At 41.9% G+C, this 24,153-nt stretch overlaps 1 protein-coding gene across 1 annotated transcript in view; it reads left to right on the top strand.

The window, feature by feature from the left end:
• The window catches only part of lrrc17 (leucine rich repeat containing 17), a 41,408-nt gene extending 20,150 nt beyond the window's left edge, over window positions 1-21,258 (top strand). The window contains exons 3-4 of the mRNA XM_078553263.1: window positions 11,760-11,915; window positions 18,966-21,258. Coding sequence (XP_078409389.1) covers window positions 11,760-11,915; window positions 18,966-19,318 — 509 coding nt within the window. The 3' untranslated portion in view covers window positions 19,319-21,258. The remainder of the gene's footprint in view (window positions 1-11,759; window positions 11,916-18,965) is intronic.
• Window positions 21,259-24,153: the final 2,895 nt, after the last annotated feature.

Below are 24,153 nucleotides of genomic sequence, written 5' to 3'. Positions count from 1 at the left end.
GAGGGTGGTGGTGTTCCCATGCATTTGCTGCCATTCTTCTAGGTCACAGGTTTGGAAGATGTTTTTGAAGGAGCCTTGGCAAATTGCTGCAGTGCATTTTGTAGAGGGTACACAATGCTGCCACTATGTGCCAATGGTGGAAGGGATGAATATTTAAGGTGATGGACGGGGTGCTGATCAAGCAGGTTGCTTTGACTTGGATGGTGTCATGCTTCTTGAATGTTGTTTGGATCTGTACTCATTCAGCTAAGTGGAGAGAATTGCAGCACACTTCTGACTTGTGCCTTGTAGATGGTGGACAAACTTTGGGGAGTCAGGAGGTGAGATATGCATTGCAGAAATCCCAGCTTCGACTGCCTTTCAGCCACAATATTTATGTGGCTGGCTGATCCAGTCATGTTGCTGGTCAATGACCTTTCTTCCATCATAAGCTCAGATGTGGGAAGTTTGCTAATGATTGCACAATGCTCAGCATCATTCACGACCCCTCGGATACTGAAGCAGTCCATGTCCAAATGCACTGTGGGTGTACCTACACCACATGGACTGCAACAGTTCAAGAAGGCAGCTCACCACCACCTTCTCAAGGGCAGCTGGGGATGGGCAATAAATATCGGCCTAGCAAGCGATGCCCACATCTTGTGAATGAATAAAAAAAAAACTTCCAGGGTGCTGAAGTGGGGGATTCAGTGGTGGGTAATGTAATTGAATGTCAAGAGAATAATAGATTCTCTCTTGTTGGTGGTGGTCATTGCCTGGCACTTGTATGGCGTGCCACTTATCAACCCAAGCTGATAAGATATTGGCCCAAAGCCTTTGCTATATCCGGTGTCTTGATATCACGTGGATTGAATCGAATTGTCTGAAGGCTGGCATCTATGATGGGGGGCCTCAGGAGTAGGCCAAGGTGGATCATTTACTTGGCACTTATGACTGAAGATAGTTACATATGCTTCAGCCTTATTTTCTGGACCTGGGCTCTGCCATCATTAAGAATGGGATCGTTTTTAGGAGCTTCCTCCTCCGGTTAGACATTTATTTGCCCACTGCCATTCACAACTGAATATGGCAAGACTGCAAAGCTTTAATCTGAGCTGTTGGTTGTGGGATTGCTTCACTCCATCTCTGTCTCAGCTCATGCTGTTTTGCTTATTTAGCATGCATTTGGTCATGTGTTATAGCTCCATCAAGTTGGCACCTCATTTTTAAGTATGCCTGGTGCTGCTCCTGGCATGCTCTCCTATATTACTCATTGAACCAGGGTTAATCCCCTGGCTGGATGGCAAAGGTAGAGTGAGGGATATGTCGGGCCATGAGACTACAGATTGTGGTTACATACAATTCTGCTGCTACTGATGGTCCATAACGCCTCATGGATGTCATTTTTAAGCTGTTGGATTCATTCAGAGTCTCTTTCAGTTAGGTGGTAGTGCCACACAACAGGATGGAGTTTTTTTCTTTGTGAAGATGGGACTTTGTCTACAAGGACTGTGCAGTGCTCACTCATTCTGGAACTAAATTATAGTGGGCACCAAATTGTGAATATTTGAACAAGTATTTTCATACCCAGCCTCCAAGTAATGCCTTCCAGCATTTTGCATTCAGTTTCCTCGCCAGCTGACAGATACCTGCCTTCTAGATGGAAAGACCTATCTGGAGCAACTTCTGATCTGTCAGCAACTTTGAAGTTTTTAGTTTGGACTTATTCATCATCAGCTGCTTAATTCAGACCCTTGCGTAAGGCAATCCTAGCATAAGGCTGACTCTTCCTCCAGGATATTCAATAGCAGGCTGCTGTAGATGGGACTCTCTTGTTCAGTAACAAGTGGCTACCAATTTACCTTTGCCTTGCATCTTTATTTGTAAATAGAGGATTTACAATGTTTAATTATAGAATGTTACTGTAAATACCTAAATACAAATTAATGCAGATAAGCTATTGAAATAATTTGATAACAACTGAGATAAGGAGATAAAATTAGCAAAAGATAAACCTAGAAGATCTTTTTGAGAATCTTTTTCTGCTAGTTTGTTTTCCTTTCTCTCCTGAACTTGTCTCTTTCAGGGTGCTTAGAGTTCAGCAATCTCATTGCATCTCTTCCAAGTCCTTCATTTGTGAGCCTTAAGCAGCTATTAAATTGTGGAGACCATCATACCAAGGCATTCATGCTCTTACATTGTGTCCATACACCAGCATATTCCAACAGGGGATACTGAAAAGCAACCAGGATTAGGAACTCTGGCTGAGTTTTCTATCCTATCATAGAGGCACTAAAGCTAAAATTTGACTAAATAATCTGCAATGTTAACTTTTTTAGTATATTCTTGATCTATGTATCTCAATAATGGAAATCGAACAAATAAGTAGTTTGATACATGTAAAACTTTGATAAGTCAGAGAAAATTATTAGAAGGATTACTGTATATTGAAAAAGCTTACATGTTAAATATTCAGATGGCTTTCATTTTCTTTGTGGTTTGGTATGATTGTTTGCTTATGCTGACAAAAGAAATAATCCTTAATTATATATTTTCTCGAATTGCCGAATGAGGGCATGTCCTGGAAGCTAAGTTTAGCTACTTTTTGGACCAGGGGATTATCCAAACCTTGCTTAACAATATCTATGTGTTATAGTTTTTAATTTTAAAATCATTTTGATCATGGAATGTAAGATAGCTATGAATCACTGCAAAAAGCCTCTGTGATCTCTCAAATTCAAATTGTGGTTACATAGATTCTACTGTTGCAGTAGTTCTCCTGCTGCATCTTTCTATTTTCTGTTTTTAATTCTCATTATAAGGAATACTGGATAATAAAATGTCTAATGACAGTGACGGTACTACCTGGCACATAGATGAAGAAGGAGATTGGGATAGTGGATTAACGGAGAGAGCATAGATCATTAACACTTCTCAGTGAGCTAGGAAGATTCTTGATTGGGGTGTGGGGTTGTTAGTGGTTTTGGGGTGTCATTAGAGAATCAACATTTGAGGATATCAGTAGATAGCAAGGTTTCATCTATATCAAGATAAACTATTGCAATGAAGTGTGAGGTTTGACTTTTGGGTTTGTATTATTTACTTTGAAGCAGCCTTAACAATTTATGAGGAACTCTACTCATATAGAGTGTGTAGAAAGATCTGGGCACAAAACTTGGCTTTATAGCACCTTTAGTTTTGATGCTAAGGGTGTCATTTTGGTGTCAAAATAGTACTTGCACCACCAAGCATGGCCTGTGACAAACACCGTCTTGGTGAGGAGGTTAGTACAAACATCAGGAGTATGTGTGAAAACAGCATGTAACACTGATTTGATGCCAGCGCTGCCATTTTTGATCTCGTCACACCAGCTAACACCCTCTCTTAAACATGCACAGCTGAACTTGTGTTCAGCAGCAGCAAGGACCCCTGCCATTTCTATTTAAAGGGATCATTAACAATTTACAGATTAATTTGTGATTAAGTTCTACTGGCTCTGTTTGAGTTTCTGGAAGTGCTCAGTAGTTTGCAGAGTTGATTAAAGTTGGTGAATTTGACCTGGGAGTGGTGCTGTACATGGAAAAGCCCTTAGCTGTGACTTCAAGGATTATAATCAGACATTTGCTCTCAGTAATGGATACTATGGTTTCCAATCCCTTCAGCTATCGCATGAGAGAGAAATTGAACAGAGGCAGGAAAAAGGACAAGATGCTCACAGAGAGAGGAGGATGGGGAAGAAGGGCTCTCAGCAGAATATGTTATTCACCTTGTGTCTTCATTGGGCATTTCTCTTTTCTCCAGCTAAGCCAGGAACAGTGTGTGCATTGTCTGCACTTTACAAAGAGGGTGCTCGCAGAATTCTGCCACCCCTTGCAATCACATCTGCAAAGGCAAGGATGGCACTGCCATTGGCTGTGAAGGTGACTGTGGCCCTGAATTTCTTTGTGTTGGGATCCTTCCAGGCTGCAGCAGGCAACATCTGTAACATCTCCCATTCTCAGCCATCCACAGCTGCTTCAGAGAGATGGCAGACACTCTTCATGGCAAGAGAGGGAAGTTCATTGTGTTCCCACTAAACAGAGAGAAGCAGGTGGTATGTGTAAATGGCTTTGTCAAGATAGTGGGCTTCCCCATTGTGTAGGGTGTGGCTTTGTGGACATAATATCTAAAGCTGAGATATACCATAACCCAAAGGCTACCACTTGCTTAGTGTGCAGTAGGTACAATCATGCTCAGTACATCATGTTGGTGAATGCCTGCTCTCCTGGCGGCAGTCATGATGCTTACATTCTATGTCAGTCCAATGTTCCCTCATTATTTGAGCCATAACATCAAACTGGAGAATGACTGGGGCTATTGGCGATGAGGGCTATTCACGTAAAAGCAGCCCAACCACATGTGGCCAGCATGCATATATGCGAGCCATGCTGCTACATAAAACATTGCAGAGCAGACCATTGGGATGCTAAATAAATGGTTTTGTTGCCAGGACCACGCTAGAGGGGCCCTCCAGAGCATGTGTCCAGGTTTGTGGTGGTGTGCTATATCCTCCACAATCTGGCCATCATGACAGTAGAGCCCTTGCCACTAGGGATATGGCAAGTTGCTCAGGAGCAGGAGGAAGGGAGGAGGCAACCAGCACTTCCTTTTCAGCTGGGCTGATTGCGACCAATGTTCCACTGAACACAGCCCCATCGTACAACAGTCACACATGCCTTAACATCACTCTGTTATGAACCATCACAGTACCCTCTTGTCTATAATGCTGAAATAAAAGCCACCATAAAACAACCATTTCCAAATCAACTTTATCCATCAAACCTTCCAATATTCCATACAAAATTCAGCTAATCACCCTTGTGCATTCTTTCAGTGCCTGTCATGCAGGTGCCTTTACCTGGCCTAATACTCCTACGTCATGCTACCCTGGTGGCTGCCGCATAGCTGATGGAAAGCTGCTGACTTCAGTGGGATAGATTGCAAGATACCCTTGAGCAGCTCTGGGTCTCAAAGGCCCAGCTTCGGACTGTACCACCTTGGCATGGGCAGTAGCAGCTTGGCTGGCTGGCTGACCGATGACAGTGGGGGACTGGTAGAATGGCAGTGGCGAGAGCATGAACACTGTCATACTGAGTGAGGACAGCAGATTTGTACTCCACTGAGCCACTGCCACTCCCCTCATCTCAGCATTCCAAGTAATCTGCTGGAACACAGATTACTGGACTGTTGTGAGACCCTGAAAACCCTTTTTGAGCACTGGTGAGTACAGCCATAATGGCAGCAGTCTGTGCCTGCATGTCAGCCAGCTGAGATTTCATGATCTTAGTCTAGGCTTCCATTGCAGAACCGAGATATTGGATGGCTTCTTCTTGTGTCTTGTGTTGCAATGGAAGCTAAGACATTGACCATCAGATGCTGCATCATGGAGTTGGCCACCATTTCCATGCTGGAAATAATAGCCTACAAACACTGTGCAATACCTTATGCCAAGATGGAGCTGGACTTCTTACTGAATTCAGAGATGAGGAGAAAGTTTTTCTCCAAGGGTCGTGAGTCTTTGGAACTCTCTTCCTCAAAAGGCGGTGGAAGCAGAGTCTGAATATTTTAAGGCAGAGCCAGATAGATTCTTGATTAAGAATGGGGTGAAAGGTTATCGGGGGTAGGCAGGAATGTGAGGTTGAAATTACATTCAGATCAGCCATGATCTTATTGAATGGCGGAGCAGGCTGGAGGGGTCAAGTGACCTACCCCTGCTCTTAAGTCATATGTTCTCCATGTTCCTTGACAAGCTTTTTGACAGACCTGCCAATGCACTGAGCATTTGTGTGAGTGTGCCTATCAGCCTTTCTCTGTAGGCTGCCCCACTAAAGTCCTCATCAGAATCCCCTGCAGCAGAACTTGTGTGACCTTGTCCTCAAGGTGCTGCTACCTGCACAATCCTTTCTCTCTGCTCTGGCTGCAGGCTGCACATGCCCTATCACTCACCATGTACAAAGCCCACCTCTATGCTACCCTCTAAAATACATGCAGTGCCAGTTTCTGAGATGGTGGCTGCAAGTGAAAGATTGAGTGATGGTGCTTTTCTTCATTCATTTCTTGTTTCTTATGAACTTCAGGCTCCCACTTGACCAGGTGGAAGTTCTTGGGTTTCTGAAAAGATAAAGTCACAATGGTAGGGTTGTGATGAGGGAGAGGTGGGGTGGTTGAGCTAAGTAAGCAAGAGGTGCATGTTTACACCTACTACATTTGTAAATTGCAAGGTATTGTGGGATAAGTGGGGAAATGTGATGTGAGGCAGTGGGTGGTAGGAACATACAGTTATTCTATTTGGTTCCAGCGCTGTCCATGGCCTGAGTTGTGGCCACTCCAATGATGCCCAGCACCTGTGCAGTTGTGCCTGTCCCCCAGCAGTTAAGTGCTGCTGTCTCTGATTGTAAGCAACATTGTCCTGCAAGAGAAAAGGACGTTTGTCAGAGAGCATGGTGCAATGTGTTTGGGTGATGTGCCTGTCACAGCTTAATAGCTGGCAATATGTGCAAGCTCTAAGATGTAAGTGTGAGGCTTACAGCAGTGCTGAATCTGAGGCTAGCAACAGTGCCAGGTGGGTACGGTAAGGCTATGAATGTTAGATATGAGACATGCTTGGTAAGCAAATGAAGGGGATGTGGTGAACAGAGCCGTGTGTGAGGTTGATGGTTCAGTTGTAAAGATATGGTATATGAAGAAGCATTCACCAGCCTTGTCCACTCATTGTGGCATGGCAGCTAGGTCCTTGAAGCTAGACTGTTAACAATCACCATGACGGCTGTCTGTTCCCACTGCCTTTGCCCTAAGGGAAGAAGACCTGTCTCCTCTTGTCCATCTCCTGCACCAAGATCTCTAGTGCTGTATTGGAGAACCTTGCAGCACACTCTCTGACCTTTTGCACCATTTCTCCTCCTCTTTCTGCTCATAAACTCTGACTTAACCATTTTCAGCACCTGCTCCAGTGAAACTGCAACTTGCCTTTAAGAAGTGCAGGCTGACTTTAAGGGAGGAATTTTACACCAGTGGGATTTTACAGTCCCGTCGAAGTCAATGGAGTTTAGAATGAATCGCTGCATTTTACGGCCCCTTTCCTGCTGTGACAGGGCTGTAAAATTTCGGCCTAAGTGTTTCTAGCCTCGCACAAACTTGGGCCCCCTGCTGAGGCATGCAGCCAATCAACAGCACATTCAGTGTTGGGTTGCATGCTACTATCATTTAAATTAGCAAGTAGCACAAAGTTAAACTTGCTAAGAACAAGTGCAGGTTAATTACACACCATGATTGCCATGCTTGTTTTCCTGTCTTTTTCAAGCTTTCCTCCCTGAACTAGGACGGTACTTCAAATGAAGAAAATTGTTACATCAACAGAGGGAATCGTTATGAAGGACATCTGCAGAAGGAGCAGTTCTCATAAAGAAATGATTTTTATATAGAAGAACTTGTATTTACTTAGCATTTATCATGACTTCAAGACATCCCATATTTTCACAATTAAGTAATTTTGAAATTAATCACTGTCGTAAATGTGGGGAAACACAGCTGCCAATTTGTGCACAAGGTCCAATGATTAGCAATTAAATTAATGATCAAACCCAACACCAATCGGGATAATTTTCCTGAGGGTGGCAGTGCGGGGCTGCAGGTGGCAGCCAGCGCAGTTCTTGGCTCCTGTTGTGTCTTTGAGCTCCAGCCTGTGCAAGTTCTGCAGCTCCCTCCTGTCAGTGGCCTCCTGATCCTGAGCTCCTCGGCGGGGCAGGTGGAAACCGGTGGCCTGAGCTCCCTGCTTTTCCCTTGGAGCCAGGGGCAGATCCGGACGAAGAAGCGCGGCACTGAGTACCAGCCAAAGACTATCAAGAGGATACAGACTCACGGCTGGCAGAAGCACATCAGCACAAGGGATGGCATTGAGGTGATACTGCGCAGGATGCTCAAGGGCTAGAAATCGTTGATTCATTGAGTGTCATGTAATTCTTGTAGATGTGAACCGACTGGGAACAGACGAGCTGAGAGATTATACTGCACTCTGAATATCTTTGTACATATTGTATTAAACTCTTTGGGCTTAAAAAAAAAAATCAACATCAGATTGTAAGGGATAAATGTTGGTCAGGCTTCTGTGTCTGAAATTGAAGATGGTTGATGAGAAGAAACCAGCACCCAAGAAGGGAGCCAAGAAAGCTTTAAAGGTACCCTGAAAGCTCTTCTTCTAATAGTATGATGGAATATTTTGCATCTACCAGAATACATACTTGGATTGTTTCTCACCTGGAAATGCAACACTCCTTCAGCATTGCATTAAAGTATTAACCCAAATTATTTACTCAAGTCTCTGGATCTGGGTTTAAGCCTATGTACCTTCTGATTTAAAGCTGAGGTGGCTGCCTCTGAACCAGATAATTTTCTCATGTTAATCCGACTTTCTGTGGCTTGTATGAGGGAAAGTATAGTATGTCACCGGTCCATTTTATGCCTCCTGCATTGTGATCATTTTTTATGTTGTAAATGCCTAGCGCCACCTACAGTTCAAATTAATGCTACAGATAAATTACCTTAGAGAATCTTCAATGAAGTTTGAAATGGAATGCTGCTATACACTCAGATTTTCCTCAGCAGCAGTTGCAAGCCGACTTTCCCCATGGTCTTTCTCTTTCCCCTCTATCTCTCTTCCCGCCACACCTCCACCACCTTCATCCAACAATGGCTTAATTTTCTGATCTCTTTTCTGAGTAGCTATTTGTCCATAGACACTTTCTGCTAACAAAACAGTTTTTTGTCCCAGCCTCCCCATTATGCTCGCATACCTCTTCTTCCTTACCTCTTTGATCCTCTTTTCTTTACCCTATCCTCATTTCTCTCCCTTCCCATCACTCTCCTTCCTATTTCCTTCCTTAACCTTTATCCTTCCCCCTCCTAGTTTCCTTTTCCTATATTTCTGTCCACATCTCTGTCACCCACTTGCTGCTCCACTACTTCTCTGTTTCTTGTAACCCTGCATGCTCCTCACTTCTTCTCCTACCACCTACCAACTTTCTCCTCTCCTGCTTTTGTCTAATTGCCCACCTATTTTTAGGACACCTTTGCTAGCTCCCATTTGGGGTAAGCAGAAGGTATCCTGAAGAGGACTGCTCAGTTACTGATGGAGCTACCCAAAGACACCTCTGTCCCAATACAGGCGTCCACTGACCTTCATGCATCTCTCAACTATGAGAAGACTCTTGACTCGGGACTCCCAACTTCACAGCCCTGTCCCTGTCGCTAATTCTCCATCATCACAAAAACTTGGCAAATGGACCCTGGTAGAAGTCTGCGTGTAACATGGGGATCTTGGGGCGCTGTCATTGTTTACAAGATCTTGATGGGGTTGGTGGTCAGATTTAGGTGATGTGCCGAACCACAATGACTGGGACCACCTTGCGTTGCAGCCTTCTTCCACCATCACAGCCGGTGAGACACACAGCCTTCCTTTGCCTGTTCTGCTGTTGAGGACTTTTTGGACTGCACTTTGTCTGGCTCCTCCCTTGACCTTGCTGCCATGAGTGGCCCTACCAGGAGCCACTCAAGGGATCGTCAGAGAACACAAGCCTCTTCACCATGTCACATCAAGGACCATCTTTAGAACAAGTTTAAATAGAAAAAATTCCCTTCACTCACAGGATGGTGTTTCTCTTCTTAAGGATGATAATGCTACCCGTCAACACTGGAAAGAACATTTTCAACAACTCCTCGACCATGAATCTGCAGTGGCAGCTGAATGCCATCAATGGGAGAACTGCAACAAGCAATCAAATGGATGAAAAACATCAAAGCCTGTGACCCTGATGATGTTCCAGCTGAGGTCTTCAAAGCTGGCAGACTTTAGCTTACATCAAGACTCCACACACTCATCCTATGGATTTGGGAGGGAAAAGGACTCCCCTTAACACCAGTAACTCTTCATTGCATTCACTGACTTGACCAAACCTTTTGAATCAGTAAATCACAAAGCTCTGTGGATTGTGCTCCAAAGATTTGGATGTTCAAGAAATTTTATCACAATCCTGCAGTTGCTTCATCATGATATGACTGCAACTGCCTTGTGGGAGATTTGAAACAGACACCTTCAAAATCTGGACTAGGTTCAAGGAGGTCTGTGTGATAGCCCCTATACTATTTACAATCTACTTGAAAGCGGCTATTCACCCCATCAAGGATCAACTGCCCTCTGTTGTCAGTATTAAATATCGCTTAAATGGAAAACTCTTTAACTTCAGTTGCCTCCATGCCAAACTAAGCTGACCACCACAGACATACATGATCTATGGTTTGCAGATGACTGCAGTATCATTGCCCACACTGCACCATATTTGCAAGTCACTCTCAATCTTTTCAATTTTGCATACAAGAAACACGACCTGTCCTTTGAATGTTGCCAAATCAAAACTCATATATCGACCCATACCTGACCAGCCAAATATTCCACCCAAATATATGTTGAAGGAGAGATTCAAGAATATGTTCAGCACTTCCCATATCTTAGTAGCCACCTCCCTCAAAAGGCCACTATTGATGAGGGGATCCAACACTGGAACAATTATGCCAGCTCAGCCTTCTACAAACTACGGCAGCAAGTTTTATTTATTCGTTCACAGGATGTAGGCATTGCTGGCTGACCAGCATTTATTGTCTATCTCTAATTGTTCTTGAGAAGTGTTTAACAACAAAGATCTCCACAAGTCAACAAAACTCCTAGTGTTCAGAGCAGTTGATGTCACCACACTCCTGTACTGCAGTGAGAACTTGACTGTGTATCAACAATACATAAGAGTGCTAGAGAAATTCAGCAATGCCTCCAGATTCAATGGGAGGACCATCGAACAAACTTCTAGTGTCCTTCTTGAAGTCAGGTCCATGAACATTCAAGCAAAACTCCTGCAAAGTCAACAATGATGACCTGGGCACTGCATCTGGATGCCCAAAAGCATCTTCTCCACCAAGTCCTGTTTTCTCAACTCTCAAATGGCCAACTTTCTGGGGGAGGACAAAGAAAATGCTTCAAAGACACTTTGAAACTTTCCTTGAAGTGTGGCAGCATTGACATTAATGACGGGGAGGATCTTGCTACCAATCGTTCAAAATGGCGACAACTTATCTATCAAACTGCATCATGCTTTGAGTCACAAAGTCTTAATGATGAGACAGAGTGGCAGCAGAGAAGGAAAGAAAAGGAAGCAAATCCTGCACGCCAGATCCCACTACCTCACCAGACATCCAGCCCTATGTGCCCAAAGATCTGTGGGTGGAGAATCGGCCTGTTAAGTGACATGAAGACCCATGGCAGAAATTCACAACCATGAGTAGATGTCATCCTCGAATTGAGGGACAGCTGGTGCCACCGCCGATGGCTCCATTACCTCTCTATTTCATGCTCCTCACTTTTTTCCACCTACCACTTTTTCCTTTCCTGCATTTGTCCAATTACCCATCCTCTAAACTTGCTTGACTTGAAAGTGCTCTTGGTCTTGACCAATGTTCCTTCTAGGGTGCACGAATGCACAATAACCCAGAAGTCCCCACATAGGTCACGCACAAGCTGGCTCCTTGAGATTACCACGTGTGTAGCTGCACAAAAAAATTAAAGGGGGTTACGTACTTAACAAAATTGCCTGTGCATTCAAAAAATAGAGGGAAGATTGGTCTTGACTTCCCATGTGCAACAGCACAGAAGATTAATTAGTTGATATAAAAGGCTTAACATAATTTTATTATTTCCACAGACCTGATGAAAGTTCCAATCGATATTCCTGCTGAAGTTCTAGAAATTGATCTCTCCAGAAACAAAATCAGGCAATTGATTGCCAAGAACTTCATGAATTTTAAGGAATTAGAAACATTAAACCTCAGCAGCAATGCAATAGGATACATAAATCCTGGTAAGAACATTCCCATGTGTTTTAACATGCAGTTGCTTTAATGTAGTTTTAAAACAATCAGAGGTGAGACTGCATAGTTTGCAAAGAGCCAAATCCCTACAATAATCAGATTATGAGTTTGCGAATAAATATGCCAATATTTTATCAGACGCAATTCTCATTCTGTACAGAATTTTCCTAAATAGGCTGCATTGATTCAGAGAGACCATTGGCACTCTCTTGACAAATTTTGAACATTTTGAACATTTTTAAGGCAGAGATAGATCTTCACTAACAAGGGAGTCAAAGGTTATTGGAGGTAGGTGAAATGTGGAGTTGAGGTCACAATCAGATCAGCCTTGATCTTATTGAATGGCGGAGCTGGCTCAAGGGGCCGAATGGTTTATTCCTGCTTCTAATTTGTATGTTCATATGTTTATGAATAAAACATAAAATCTAATGTAATATAAACTGAAAACAATTGTTTTGACAGAAGCAAGAGTACTGTGGATTCTGTAAATGCGAAATAAAAAGTGAAAGTGCTGGAATTACTCCGCAGGTCTGGCAGCATCTGTGGAAAGAGAAACAGAATTAACATTTCAGGTCTGTGACCTTACATTACAACTGATGTCACAGACCTGAAATGTTAACTCTGTTTTTCTCCGCACCAATAATTTTAATCTACTTGTAAACTTTGTACCATGCAGTGGTTATTCTTAAAAAAAAAGACAGTACTTTTTTGGATTAGATGAGGCCATCAACATTGGAATAGAGTAGGCCATTTAGCCCCTTAAAGCTTTTTCCACCATTCAATGAGATCATGGCTGATCTGCGACCTAAGTCCATATACTTGTCATTGTCCCATATGCTTTAATACCTCTGGTTACCAAAAATCTATCAATCTCAGTTTAAAAAATTGACAATTAATCTAGCATCAATTGCCATTTGCTGAAGAGAGTTCCAAACTTCTATCACCATATCTCCCTGTACTTTAACCCTTGGAGTCCAGGTATCATTCTGGTAAGGCTATGTTTGCTGCCAATGCTGTGCATGTGCAGTTCTAGTATTTCTTCGCCATGTTTACTCTTTTAGCGCAGATCTGGATGCAAAGTATCTTCACTTCCTTTTTAAAAACAAAATTAAACATGTTAAACAGATACACACTAAAATATTGCAGGTTTGGTGCTAGATTTATCAGGGTTATTTCAGTCCTAACAAGGGGGCAAGGGGAGTTTGGTGATAGCGGGTGTGGGGTGGCAGGACCTACAGCATTTAAAACTGTGGCATTGATACATTTAGATGTTCAATTTGTGGTCATTCCCTACAAGTTGTTTGCAATTCCACTGTAACTCATCCCATTAAATTTACACTTTCTGCAATATAGGATATTAGAATTTGGGCTACATTTCTCCTTTTCAAATTTCAGTTAGATTATGAACCAAGTCTATCCTGATTACTCAATACTAAGTGTATTATGGCCCACCATCTTATTTGCCTGGAACATATTGTAGTAGAATTATATCCTGTGTGTAATCAAGACATTAACTGCTTTCCGACTGAGCAAAGTGATGTTTGTGCGGATCAGTGCACGTGCGCAGATGGCCATTTTGCAGGAGACAGTGTTCTGGTAAATCCAAGCATTACTTCCTCAAAAGCCAATATATCCTTCCTAAGGTGTGGTGCCCAAACTGATCGCCATATTCCAAACGTGGTTTAACCAGGGCTTTGTATAGCTGAAGCAAGACTACTATCCTTTTGTATTCTAGTCCTCTAGACATGAAGGCCCACATTTCATTTACGTTTTTGATTAGTTTCTGTACCTAATCATGATATTTTAAGATCTATGTACCTGTACCCTCAAATTTCTCTTGAACCCCCACTGTTTCCAGCTATTCATAATTTAGAAAGTACTTAGCTAAGACCTTATTAGATCCAAACAGGATGATCTTACATTTGCTTAAATTGAGAAACATCTGCCAGTTTTGCCCATTCACTTAAGCAAAACTGAATACTGGTGAGAGTGGCAGTTCATCTGGGGATTGCAGCCAGAGCCAAGTCTATGGCACCATGGGTGTCTCAGCTGTACAGAGGGACTGGAGGAAGATTGGGAATGCAATAGTGATAGGGGATTCTGCAGTCACAGAAGTGAATCCAGGATGGCATGGTATGGCTTGAGAATAGACCTGGCCCAGGTAAGTTGGAATGAAAGGTTGGCAGACAAACCTCTAATTGAACAATAGACTGCCTTTAAGGAAGAAATTGTTTGGTTTGTTTGTGGGCAGGAAAAGGTATAGCAAGCAAAGCCAGAGCTGGACAATGAAACAGATAGCGAGATGAAGCAGAAAAAGGGTGCATATGACATATGTTAGTCAAGTTGAGAATACAAGTGAGAAGCAGGCTGGCTATAGCAAGTTCAGAGGGGCAGTGAGAAAGGAAATAAGAGAGGCAAAGAAAGAGTATGAGAAGGCATTGGCAACTGCATAAAGGTGGATCCAAAAGTCTATTATAGGCATATTAACAGTAAAAGGATAGAGTGCATGTCTGAGATGCTAAATTAGTTTTTTTTTCTGTCTTCACCAAGAAGATACTGCTAAAGTCATAGTAAAAGAGGAAGCAATTGAGATACTTAAGGGTGGATACCTGGAGGATGTTTCCTCTTGTGGGGGGTACTAAAATTAGAGAACATAGTTTAAGAATAAGAGGTCCAACTTATAAGACAGAGATGAGGAGAATTTTTTTTTTTATCAGAGGCTGTTAGTTTGTGGAATTCTCCTTCCTAGAAAGTAGTGAAGGCTGGATCTTTAAATTTATTCAAGGCTGAGTTAGATGTTTGCTGGACAAGGGAGTCAAGGGTTATGGGGGGCAGACGGGAAGGTGGAACATAGACCACAACCAGATCAACCATGATCATATTGAATGGTGAAGCAGGCTTGAAGAGCCAAATGGCCTACTCCTGCTCCTAAATCCTATTAGAAAGGCTAGCTGTACTTAAAATTGATAAACCACCAGGACCAGATGGGATGTTGGGAAAAGTAAAATTGATAAACCACCAGGACCAGATGGGATGTTGGAGGAAGTAAAGGTAGAAATAATGGAGGTACTGGCCATAATCTTCCAATCCTCCTTAGATAAAGCTTAGATAGAGGTTTGAAGAACTCAAAAGGTTACACCCTTGTCCAAAAATGGGTGCAAGATATACCCAGTAACTATAGGCAAGTCAATGTAACCTCAGTGGTGGGAAAGCTTTTAGAAACGATAATTGGAAAATAAATTAGCAGTCACTGGACAAGGGTGGATTTATTAAAGAAATCCAGCATAGATTTGATAAAGGCAAGTTTAACAAGAGAGGGTTGACGAGGGTAACACTTTGGATGTGGTATATATGGACTTCCAAAAGGTGTTTGATAAACTACCTCATAATAGAGTTGTCAGCAAAGATAAGGTTCACAAAATAAAAGGGACAGTGGAGGCATGGATACAAAGTTGGCTGAGTGACAAGAAACAAAATAGTGGCAACGGAATGTTTTTCAGACTGAGGAAGGTTCTCCAGGGGGTCAGTACTACGACCACTCCTTTTCTTGACATATATTAAAGGGTATAATTTCAAAATTTGAAGATGACACAAAACTTGGAAATATTGTGAACTGTGAGGAGGATAGCAATAGACTTCAAGAGGTCATAGACAGGGTGGTGGAATCGGCAGACACATGGCTGATGAAAATTAATGTAGAGCAGTGTTATTTGACACATTTTGGTGGGAAGAATGAGGCGAAGCAATATAAAATAAAGAGTACAACTCCAAAGGGTGTGCAGTAATAGAGAGACCTGGCATACAGGGTTTAAAATACACAGGGCAGCAGGCGAATTTGTCCTCAAGTTCACAAATTCAATCACAGGGGCGACCAATGAAAGAAAAGTCACCCCCTCTCCCATGCTGCTGCTCCAACTCCTCCAATCATGGGTTCCCTCTCTCCTGATCTTGCTGCTCCTCCAGAGACAGAATTTGTGATTGGAGAAGCAGCAAGGGTGGGAGACCTGGGACCTGGCTTCAGTGAAGAGAATTTATCTTAAAAAAAATTAAAAACACATTTTCTTCGCACAGAAAATCTTCAAAATCAGCAAGTAAAATATCCTTAACATGATATCTTCAACACTTCCCCTTTTAGTCCGTCATTCCTCTCGGTTCCTGTCTGGCCCAGCCCGCTATTCCTGGGGCCCAGGTGTATCAGGGCTTATTCTGCTGGATTGATGGCACTCACAGTAAGAAAGAAGGCTTTACCTCCTCCTGGACCTGGACTTGAACCCTTGTTCTCACTCCGACTACCAATCTATTCCCTCTCCCTCTGAGAGAAAAAAAGGGCAGGATTTCCTGAGCGCCGCAACCATTCCCGAATCCTGAGTCCCAATCAACAGGATTGACAGTGGGAGCAATTGCAACAGCTTTGCAAAGGGGTCCAACAAGCTCAGTATCATCAGTGCCTACAGCAATTTTACACTCCAGTAGAACTCACATTTCCATACGTGTAACTAGCATCATCAGACTTAATAATGTTTGGAGCCAAAGTAAGCCACTTTTAAAAGAAATCCCCATTCTTTTACTTGTGGGGCAGAATTTTGCTGTTGGCGAGCAGGGGGCGGGGCCCGCTCACTAACGTGTAAAATGACGCGGATGACGTCAGGCGGAACACCTGATGTCATCCCGCCCCATTTAAATTTTCAGGAAGGTGGCCCACAGCAAAATCAGTTGCGGGCCCGCCATTGAGGCCATTGACAGGGTCAATTAAACAATTAAAGGACCTTTCCGTCCAACCTTAAGGCAAATAAATAAAACCGGCGGGATGAGGTTTCATGCAGGGTTTTAAACATTTTAATAATGTTATTATGTAAATTATGAACATGTCCCATCTCGTGACATTGTTACACGAGGGGGACATGTTAGGGAATTTTTTTTTCTATTTTTAATATTTTTAAAAGTGTCAGCAATCTCCCTGAGGCAGCACTTAGCCTCAGGGAGATGTGCGCTCTTTCGTGTGCATGCGCGAAAGAGCGCACTCTTGCTTTTGGGGAATCCCCCCTGCCCGCACAGGAAGCGCATAGCACTTCCCGCCGGATGTCACACTGGGCGGGCCTTAATTGGCCCGCTCATGTAAAATGGCAGTGGGGATTGGCTCCCCGCCCACCGGAGATTGGGTTGGGCCTGCCCGTTCGACAGGCAGAAAATTCTGCCCGTGCATTTCCAATGGGAATACAACACACAGAAACAAAACATCAGACCACACAGGAAGCTGATTATGTTATTCTTATTTATTATATTCACTGAATTTACCACAATGTTCACCAGAAATTTATGACAGAGCCTCCAGATCTACACAAATAACCTGGACTGAGTTTGAAGATGGTGGAGCAAATGGATTCAGAAGGCCACAAAGCCTTAAATGGGCAACAAAGTGACATTCAGATCTGAGTAAATGAAGTCCAATATAACCTAAATTTATATGGCGCCTTTGACATAATGAAATGTTCCAAGGTGCTTCACAGTAGCATTATAAAACAGACACTGAGCCACATAAAGCCATAGTAGGTCAAGTGACCAAAAGCTTGGTGAAAGAGGTAAGTTTTAATGAGTGTCTTAAAGGAGGAAAGCAAGCTAGAGAAGCAGATAGATGTAGTGAGGGTATTCCAGAACTTAGGGCCTAGGCAACTGAAGGCATGCACCGATGATGGAGCATTTAAAATTCGGAAGGCCAGAATTAGATACCTTGGAGGGTTGTGGAACTGGAGGAGATTGCAGAGATAGGGAGGGGTGAGGCCATAGAGGGATACGAAAACATGGATAAGAATTTTAAACTCAAGACATTGCTTGATTGGGATCCAATGTAGGTCAGCGAACACAAGGGTGATTTGGGAGCAGAATTTGCTGTGGGTTAAGACCTGGCAGCAGAATTCTGGATGACTGCAAAGATAAGGAGGGTAGAATGTGGGAAACAAGCCAAGAATGTGTTGGAATAGTTGAGTTTTGAGGTAATGAAGGCATGAAGAGGATCTCAGAAATTTCAAGGGAAAGATTTAATAATATATACACAGTCTTTGGCGTATGTACTACTATATCTATCTAAAGAAGGAAATCCTAAAACAAATTCAACACAAATATAGGAAGTAATGATACTACGTGAATACATTATCTAATAAATGAGTTGGTGAGGGTGAAAAAGGAGCCTCTGAAAACCAAAAAGTAGCCCTCGTGAAAATCTCAAGAAGAGCCCTTGAGAAAAATAATTATTTTGACCCCTGTAGGGGTATATGTGCACAAGTCATTGAAGGTAGCAGGGCAGGCTGAGAAAGTGATTAAAAAGGGATGCTGGATCCTGGACTTCATAACATTGAGTACAAAAGCAAGGAAATTATGATGAACCTTTATAAAAACACAGTTTCAGCCTCAACTGGAGTATTGTGTCCCATTCTGGCACAACACTTAAGAAAGGATGTGAAGGCTTTGAAGAGGGTGCAGAAAAGATTTACAAGAATGGTTCATGAGATGGGGGTCTTCAGTTACAAGAATAGGTGGGGAAGCTGGTGTTGATCTCCTTAGAGGAGAAGGTTGAGTAGAGTTTTGATAGAGGTTTTCAAAACATGAGAGGCCTAAACTGAATAGGCAGAGAGCAACTGTTCCCTTTGGCAGATGGGTCGAGAACCAGAGGACGGAGATTTAAAGTGTTTAGCAAATTAACCAAAGGCGTCATGACGAAAATGTTTCTAAACAGTGAGTGCTTAAGACCTGGACTGCACTACGTAAAAAAGTGGTCGAGCAAGTTCAATTGTGGCTTTCAAAAGCAAATCGGATAAGCACCTTAAGAAAAAATGATTGCAGGGTTGCATGGAAGGGTGAAGGATAATGGGGCAAGCTGAATTGCTCTTGCAGAGACCCAGCATGGACTTGATGGGTGAAATAGCTTCCTTCTGTGCTGTAACCAATTTTTGATCCTATTCTACTTTTCTATGTACTTAAAATTTTTTAAAAGTCTCCACATGAGGTAATTTGCAAAAAAAAAGTTATATTCTTTTCAATTTCAGCTGCATTTTCTGGTCTTTTGCGCCTGAAGGAGCTGGATCTATCTTCAAATGTTTTGTACAACTTTGAATATGGCGTCTTGGAGCACCTGTATTTTATAGAGAGGCTGATTCTTACTGGAAATCCATGGAGGTGTGATTTTCAAATCCACTACTTGGCCTACTGGTTGCAGGTTCACTACAGTGTACAGTTTGAAGGCCTTGAGTGCTCAATGCCGAATGAATATAAGGGCTGGACTGTGCAGAAGTATATCAAAAGATATTATGAGGATTGCCCCAAGGAAAAGACAATAGAAGATTTTGACACATATGATTCTGATAAATTAGACGAGGAAGAAATGAGAAGGATGCCCTAACTACATGTAGCATAAATATTCCATGCTTACCTTTTACATATGAAATAGAACTACACATATGAGTACGTAACCATATTTCACATAGACATTTAAATATGTCAGAATCACTTACCTCTAGCCTGCTTTGGTTATATTACAATATTGTGGAAAATGAAAGCTTCAGGTATAAATATTCCAACTTTTTCAAGGAATTTCACATGGGTTTTTTTTTGTAAGACAGCTGCATCATATTCTTACTGAGAAAAATTATACCCATATTTTATAGCATAGCTGCACTTTTTATAAAACCTTTTAATGTACCTTATTCTTTGTAATGATCTAGGAAACAGGAGCAGTATCAAATAAAGAAAATACCATCAAATGACATCAAGCTTTCTAACCAATGAGCACCTTGAATGTCTTATCATTTTTGATACATTTTATACACACTTCCTGACATGTGTGATGAATTGAGATTAAGCCATGCATTGAGATTTTTTGCAAGACTTTTTTCTTTTTGTTTCCATATGAAGAAAATCCTCATTTAATTGCCATATCATCATCAATCATTCCAGATCTCTTAACCAAATCTTTTAATTATTCATCTCTGTGACTGTCCCAGCTTTATTTCTGATTGCTACAGCTTATTTCATATTGCCCCAGTATCAGTCCCATGTAGCCTGTCAGCCAAAATGAAACGTGTTTAACTATACTTCCTAAGTATCAGACAAGCTATAAAAAAGCTGAATAGAAAATTTTCCATTTATAATGAACGTGGCAATCACCATTGCTAATTTGGCTCAAATACTGCATAGTGTTTGGAATCATAAGTGGAATCATGAGAGCAAAACTCACAGTCACCAATAAGTTGTGTGAAGGAAATGAAGGCCAAAAGCTGGAATGGATGTTTTAGATAAAAAATTATAAGGATCACATTTCAAACTTTGTTGTAATCAATGGAAATGTTCGGCAGCTAACAAATTGGCATGTTATACCCTTGCAGCTAAAAGTCCTATTGTGAGAGTGCATTGTATTGTTCTTTTTAGTGTCCTGAATTGAGTGGAATGTCTTGCATTTTAACAATGGTTAACAATCAGTCCTGCTAAGGTCTCAAAAATAATCCTTCAAATTCCATTGTTCCATTCTCTAATAGGCCTTCATATATAACTCTTCATTCACTCTCACTCTGCAACCTGTAACCATTCTGGCTTGATTGAATGGCCATAGGAATTGTGTATGCTGCACTAGTGGCCAGCACAAGTGTGTGAGTCCTTTACAGTTCCAAAGCAGGTCCCAATATTACGTTGCCTCCTATTTCTCTCCATTTTTGATGTTGAACTCCTTCTATTAGCTTTTAGCTTTTAGCTCCTTCTATTCTACTGTGATCCTGATTTTTAGCTTCTTTCCCCATAGGTGAGATATCACTTTGAGGGAATTGATCTGCTTCATTTCCACCTTAGGTCAGTTTACCCTTCTTTACACAACTGTTCACTCTGGGTTTGCCAGGATCACCAAATCAATATCAGTATGGTGCAGATACTTGTTGCACAGTCCACTCAACTGCCATATTAACTTAATTTGTTTTAGTTTCACCAGCTTATTTCACCTCAAACATTTAAATTTAGCTTCAAGTAATTTTTCTACGAAAACATATTAGAGGTAATTTTGATACTTTCTGTCTGACAAAAATGAGCGATGAAAAATCAGAAGTGGACTCATCGCCCTCACTTCCTGCTCACCACCACATTGCTAATGGAGTTTTTACATATGCATAGTCATTCTGTTCTGTTAACTGAAACTTAATTTGTTTATTACAAATTTTTGCATTGTTTTGGATTTTTATCTTTATTGTTTTTATTTCATCTAATTTAATGTCTTATTCAATTTTTCACTTTTTAAAGTTTTGCAAACATTTTGTTATAATAAAAAAGCATTAAAGTGTTATGGTTTTGCTGGGAAAAGGTGATTCCCACATTGTGTCCCATATTTTGAATGTAATGGGGGTAATGTTAACCTTACTGTCCAGGTGAAAAGCTAATGGAATTGCATCAGACACCTGTCTCAATTTTACTCTCCACTAACTTCAATGGAGAATAAAATCAAGTTTGATATAAAAGAGGAGGTGAACCTGAACTCACTAGTGTGGCTGGGGAGGGTTTAAAATAAAGTAGCAGGGGAGAGGGCACCAGAATGTAGAAGTTAAAGAGAGTAATAAGGTGCATAAATGAGTGAGGGCATTAGATAGCACTAGAAAATGTAGAAATATACCAGATAGGAGCAGACTAATAAAGACTATGAGGAATATAGAGACAGGTTTAAAATGCATGTAAGTAAATATACAAAGGATTGTTGAAGGTTTTATTTATATATTTCTATACCAAGCACAAATAGCAGTGTGGGAATATTTGTTTTTATTCTTTCACTGGATGTGGGCATTGCTGGCTAGGCCAGCATTAATTGTCCATCCCTTATTACCCCTCAGAAGGTGGTGGTGAGCTGCCTTCTTGAACCGCTGCAGTCCCTGTGGTGCAGGTACAACCACATTGCTGTTAGGAAGGGAGTTCCAGGATTTTGACCCAGAAACAGTGAAGGATATGGTTCTAAATCAGGATGGTGTGTGGCTTGGAGGGGAACTTGCAAATGATGTTCCTATGCATCTGCTGCCTTTATCTAAAGTGGTAGAGGTCACGGGTATGAAAGGTGCTGTCGAAGGGGCCTTGGTGAGTTGCTGCAGTGCATCTTGTAGATGGTATTCACTGCTGCGACTCTGCCTCAGTGGTGAAGGGAGTGAATGTTTAAGGTGGTGGATGGGGTGCCAATCAAGCAAGCTGTTTTGTCTTGGGTGGTGTCAAGCTTCTTGAGTGTTGTCAAAACTGTACTCATCCAGGCAAGTGGAGAGTATTCCATCACACTCTGGACTTGTGCCCTGTAGATGGTGGACAAGCTTTGGGGAGTTAGGAGGTGAGTTACTAGCCACAGAATTCCCAGCCTCCGACCTGCTCTTGTAGCCACAGTATTTGTATGGCTGGTCCAGTTCAGTTGCTGGTCAATGGTAACCCCCAGTATGTTGACAGTGGAGGATCAGCGATGGTAATGCCACTGAGTGTCAAGGGGAGATGGTCTCTCTTGTTCAAGATGGCCATATGGCATGAATGTTACTTGCCACTTACCAGTTCAAGCCTGAATGTTGTCCAGGCTTTGCTGCATATGGGCATGGGCTGCTTCAGCTGTGAATGGTGCTGAACATTGTGAATCATTAGCAAACATACCCACTTCTGACGTTACATTGGAGGATGAAGCAGCTGAAGATAGTTGGGCATAGGACACTACCCTGAGGAACTCCTGCAATGATGTCCTGGGACTGAGATGATTGACCTCCTACAGCCACAAACTTGGGTAGATGTAGCAAATCAAGGGGTAGAATCAAGGCAGGAGAGCATAATAGTAATATCGGAAATGAGGGTCATAGAATAGCAGAAAGGGACAGAGAGATAAAACCTAAAAATACACCAATAGTCAAGACTAGATGTTACAAAGATAACAAAAAGATAAATCTAAAGGCTCTGTATCTGAATGCACATGAAGCATTCATAACAAAGTAAATGATTGATAGTGCACATTGAAGTAAATAAATATGATCTGATAGCCATTATGGAGACATGGCTGCAGGATAACAAGGATTGGGTCCTGAATATTGAGGGTTGTATGACATTCAAGAAGCATAGGAAGATAGGTAAAGCTGAAGGGGTAGCACTGTTGATCAAGGATGGCATTGGTGCAATAGTTAGAGATGGCCTTGGTTCAGGAGATCAGGATGTAGAATCGGTTTGGGTGGAGATGAGGAATAGTAGGGAAATAAATCAATAGTGGGAGTGGTCTACAGGCCCCCTAACAGTAACCACAATGTAGCACAAAGTATATAAGAAGAAATATTGTGTGCTTGTGATAAAGAGAAGGCAATAATCAAGGCTGATTTTAATCTACGTATAAACTGGAAAAATCAGATTAGCAGTAGTAGCCTGGATGAGGAGTTCATAGAATGCTTTTGAGAAAGTTCGTAGAGCAGCATATTCTGAAACCAACCAGAGAAGAGGTTATATTAGATTTGGTATTGTGTAATGTGACAGGATTAATTAATGACCTCAGAGTGAAGGCACCCCTAGGTAGCAGTGACCACAATATGATTGAATTTTACATCCAGTTTGAAAGCAAGAAGAGTGGGTCTAAGACTAGTATTTTAAACATAAATGAGGGCAACTATGTGGGCATGAAAGCTGAGCTAGCTGATGTGAACTGGTATACTAAGCTAGGGGATAGATCAACAGAGAAGCAGTGGCAGACATTTAAGACAATATTTCATATTACTCAGAATAAATATATTCCTACAAAAAGAAAAATTCTAAGGGGAGGACCCACCATCTGTGGTCAACTGAAGAAGTTAAGGAAAAAGCATATAACTGTGCAAAGATAGGTGGCAGGTCAGATGATTAGTCAGAATATAAAGAACGGCAGAGAATGATGAAAAGGTTAATCAGGAGAAAGAAACTTGAGTATGAGAGGAAGGTAGCAAGAAATGTAGAGTTTCTACAGGTATTTAAAAGGAAAAGAGTAAGTACAGTGAGTGTTGGTCCTCTAGAGAATGACAATGGGGAGTTAACAGTAGATAATAAGGAAATAGCGAATGAAATGAACAAATGTTTTGCTTCTGTCTTCAATATAAAGGATACAAAAATCATTCCAGTAATAGTTGTAAATCAAGGGGTGGAAGGGAGGGGGAACTTGGTGAAATTACAATCACTAGGGAAGAAGTACTGAGCAAACTGATGGAGCTGCAGGCTGCCAAGTCTCTGGATCCT

This window comes from Cetorhinus maximus, chromosome 12, assembly GCF_964194155.1.
Source record: "Cetorhinus maximus chromosome 12, sCetMax3.hap1.1, whole genome shotgun sequence".
NCBI lineage: Eukaryota > Metazoa > Chordata > Chondrichthyes > Lamniformes > Cetorhinidae > Cetorhinus > Cetorhinus maximus.
The sequence above is the reverse complement of the archived record's forward strand: the minus strand, read 5'-3'. Positions and strand labels throughout refer to the sequence as shown.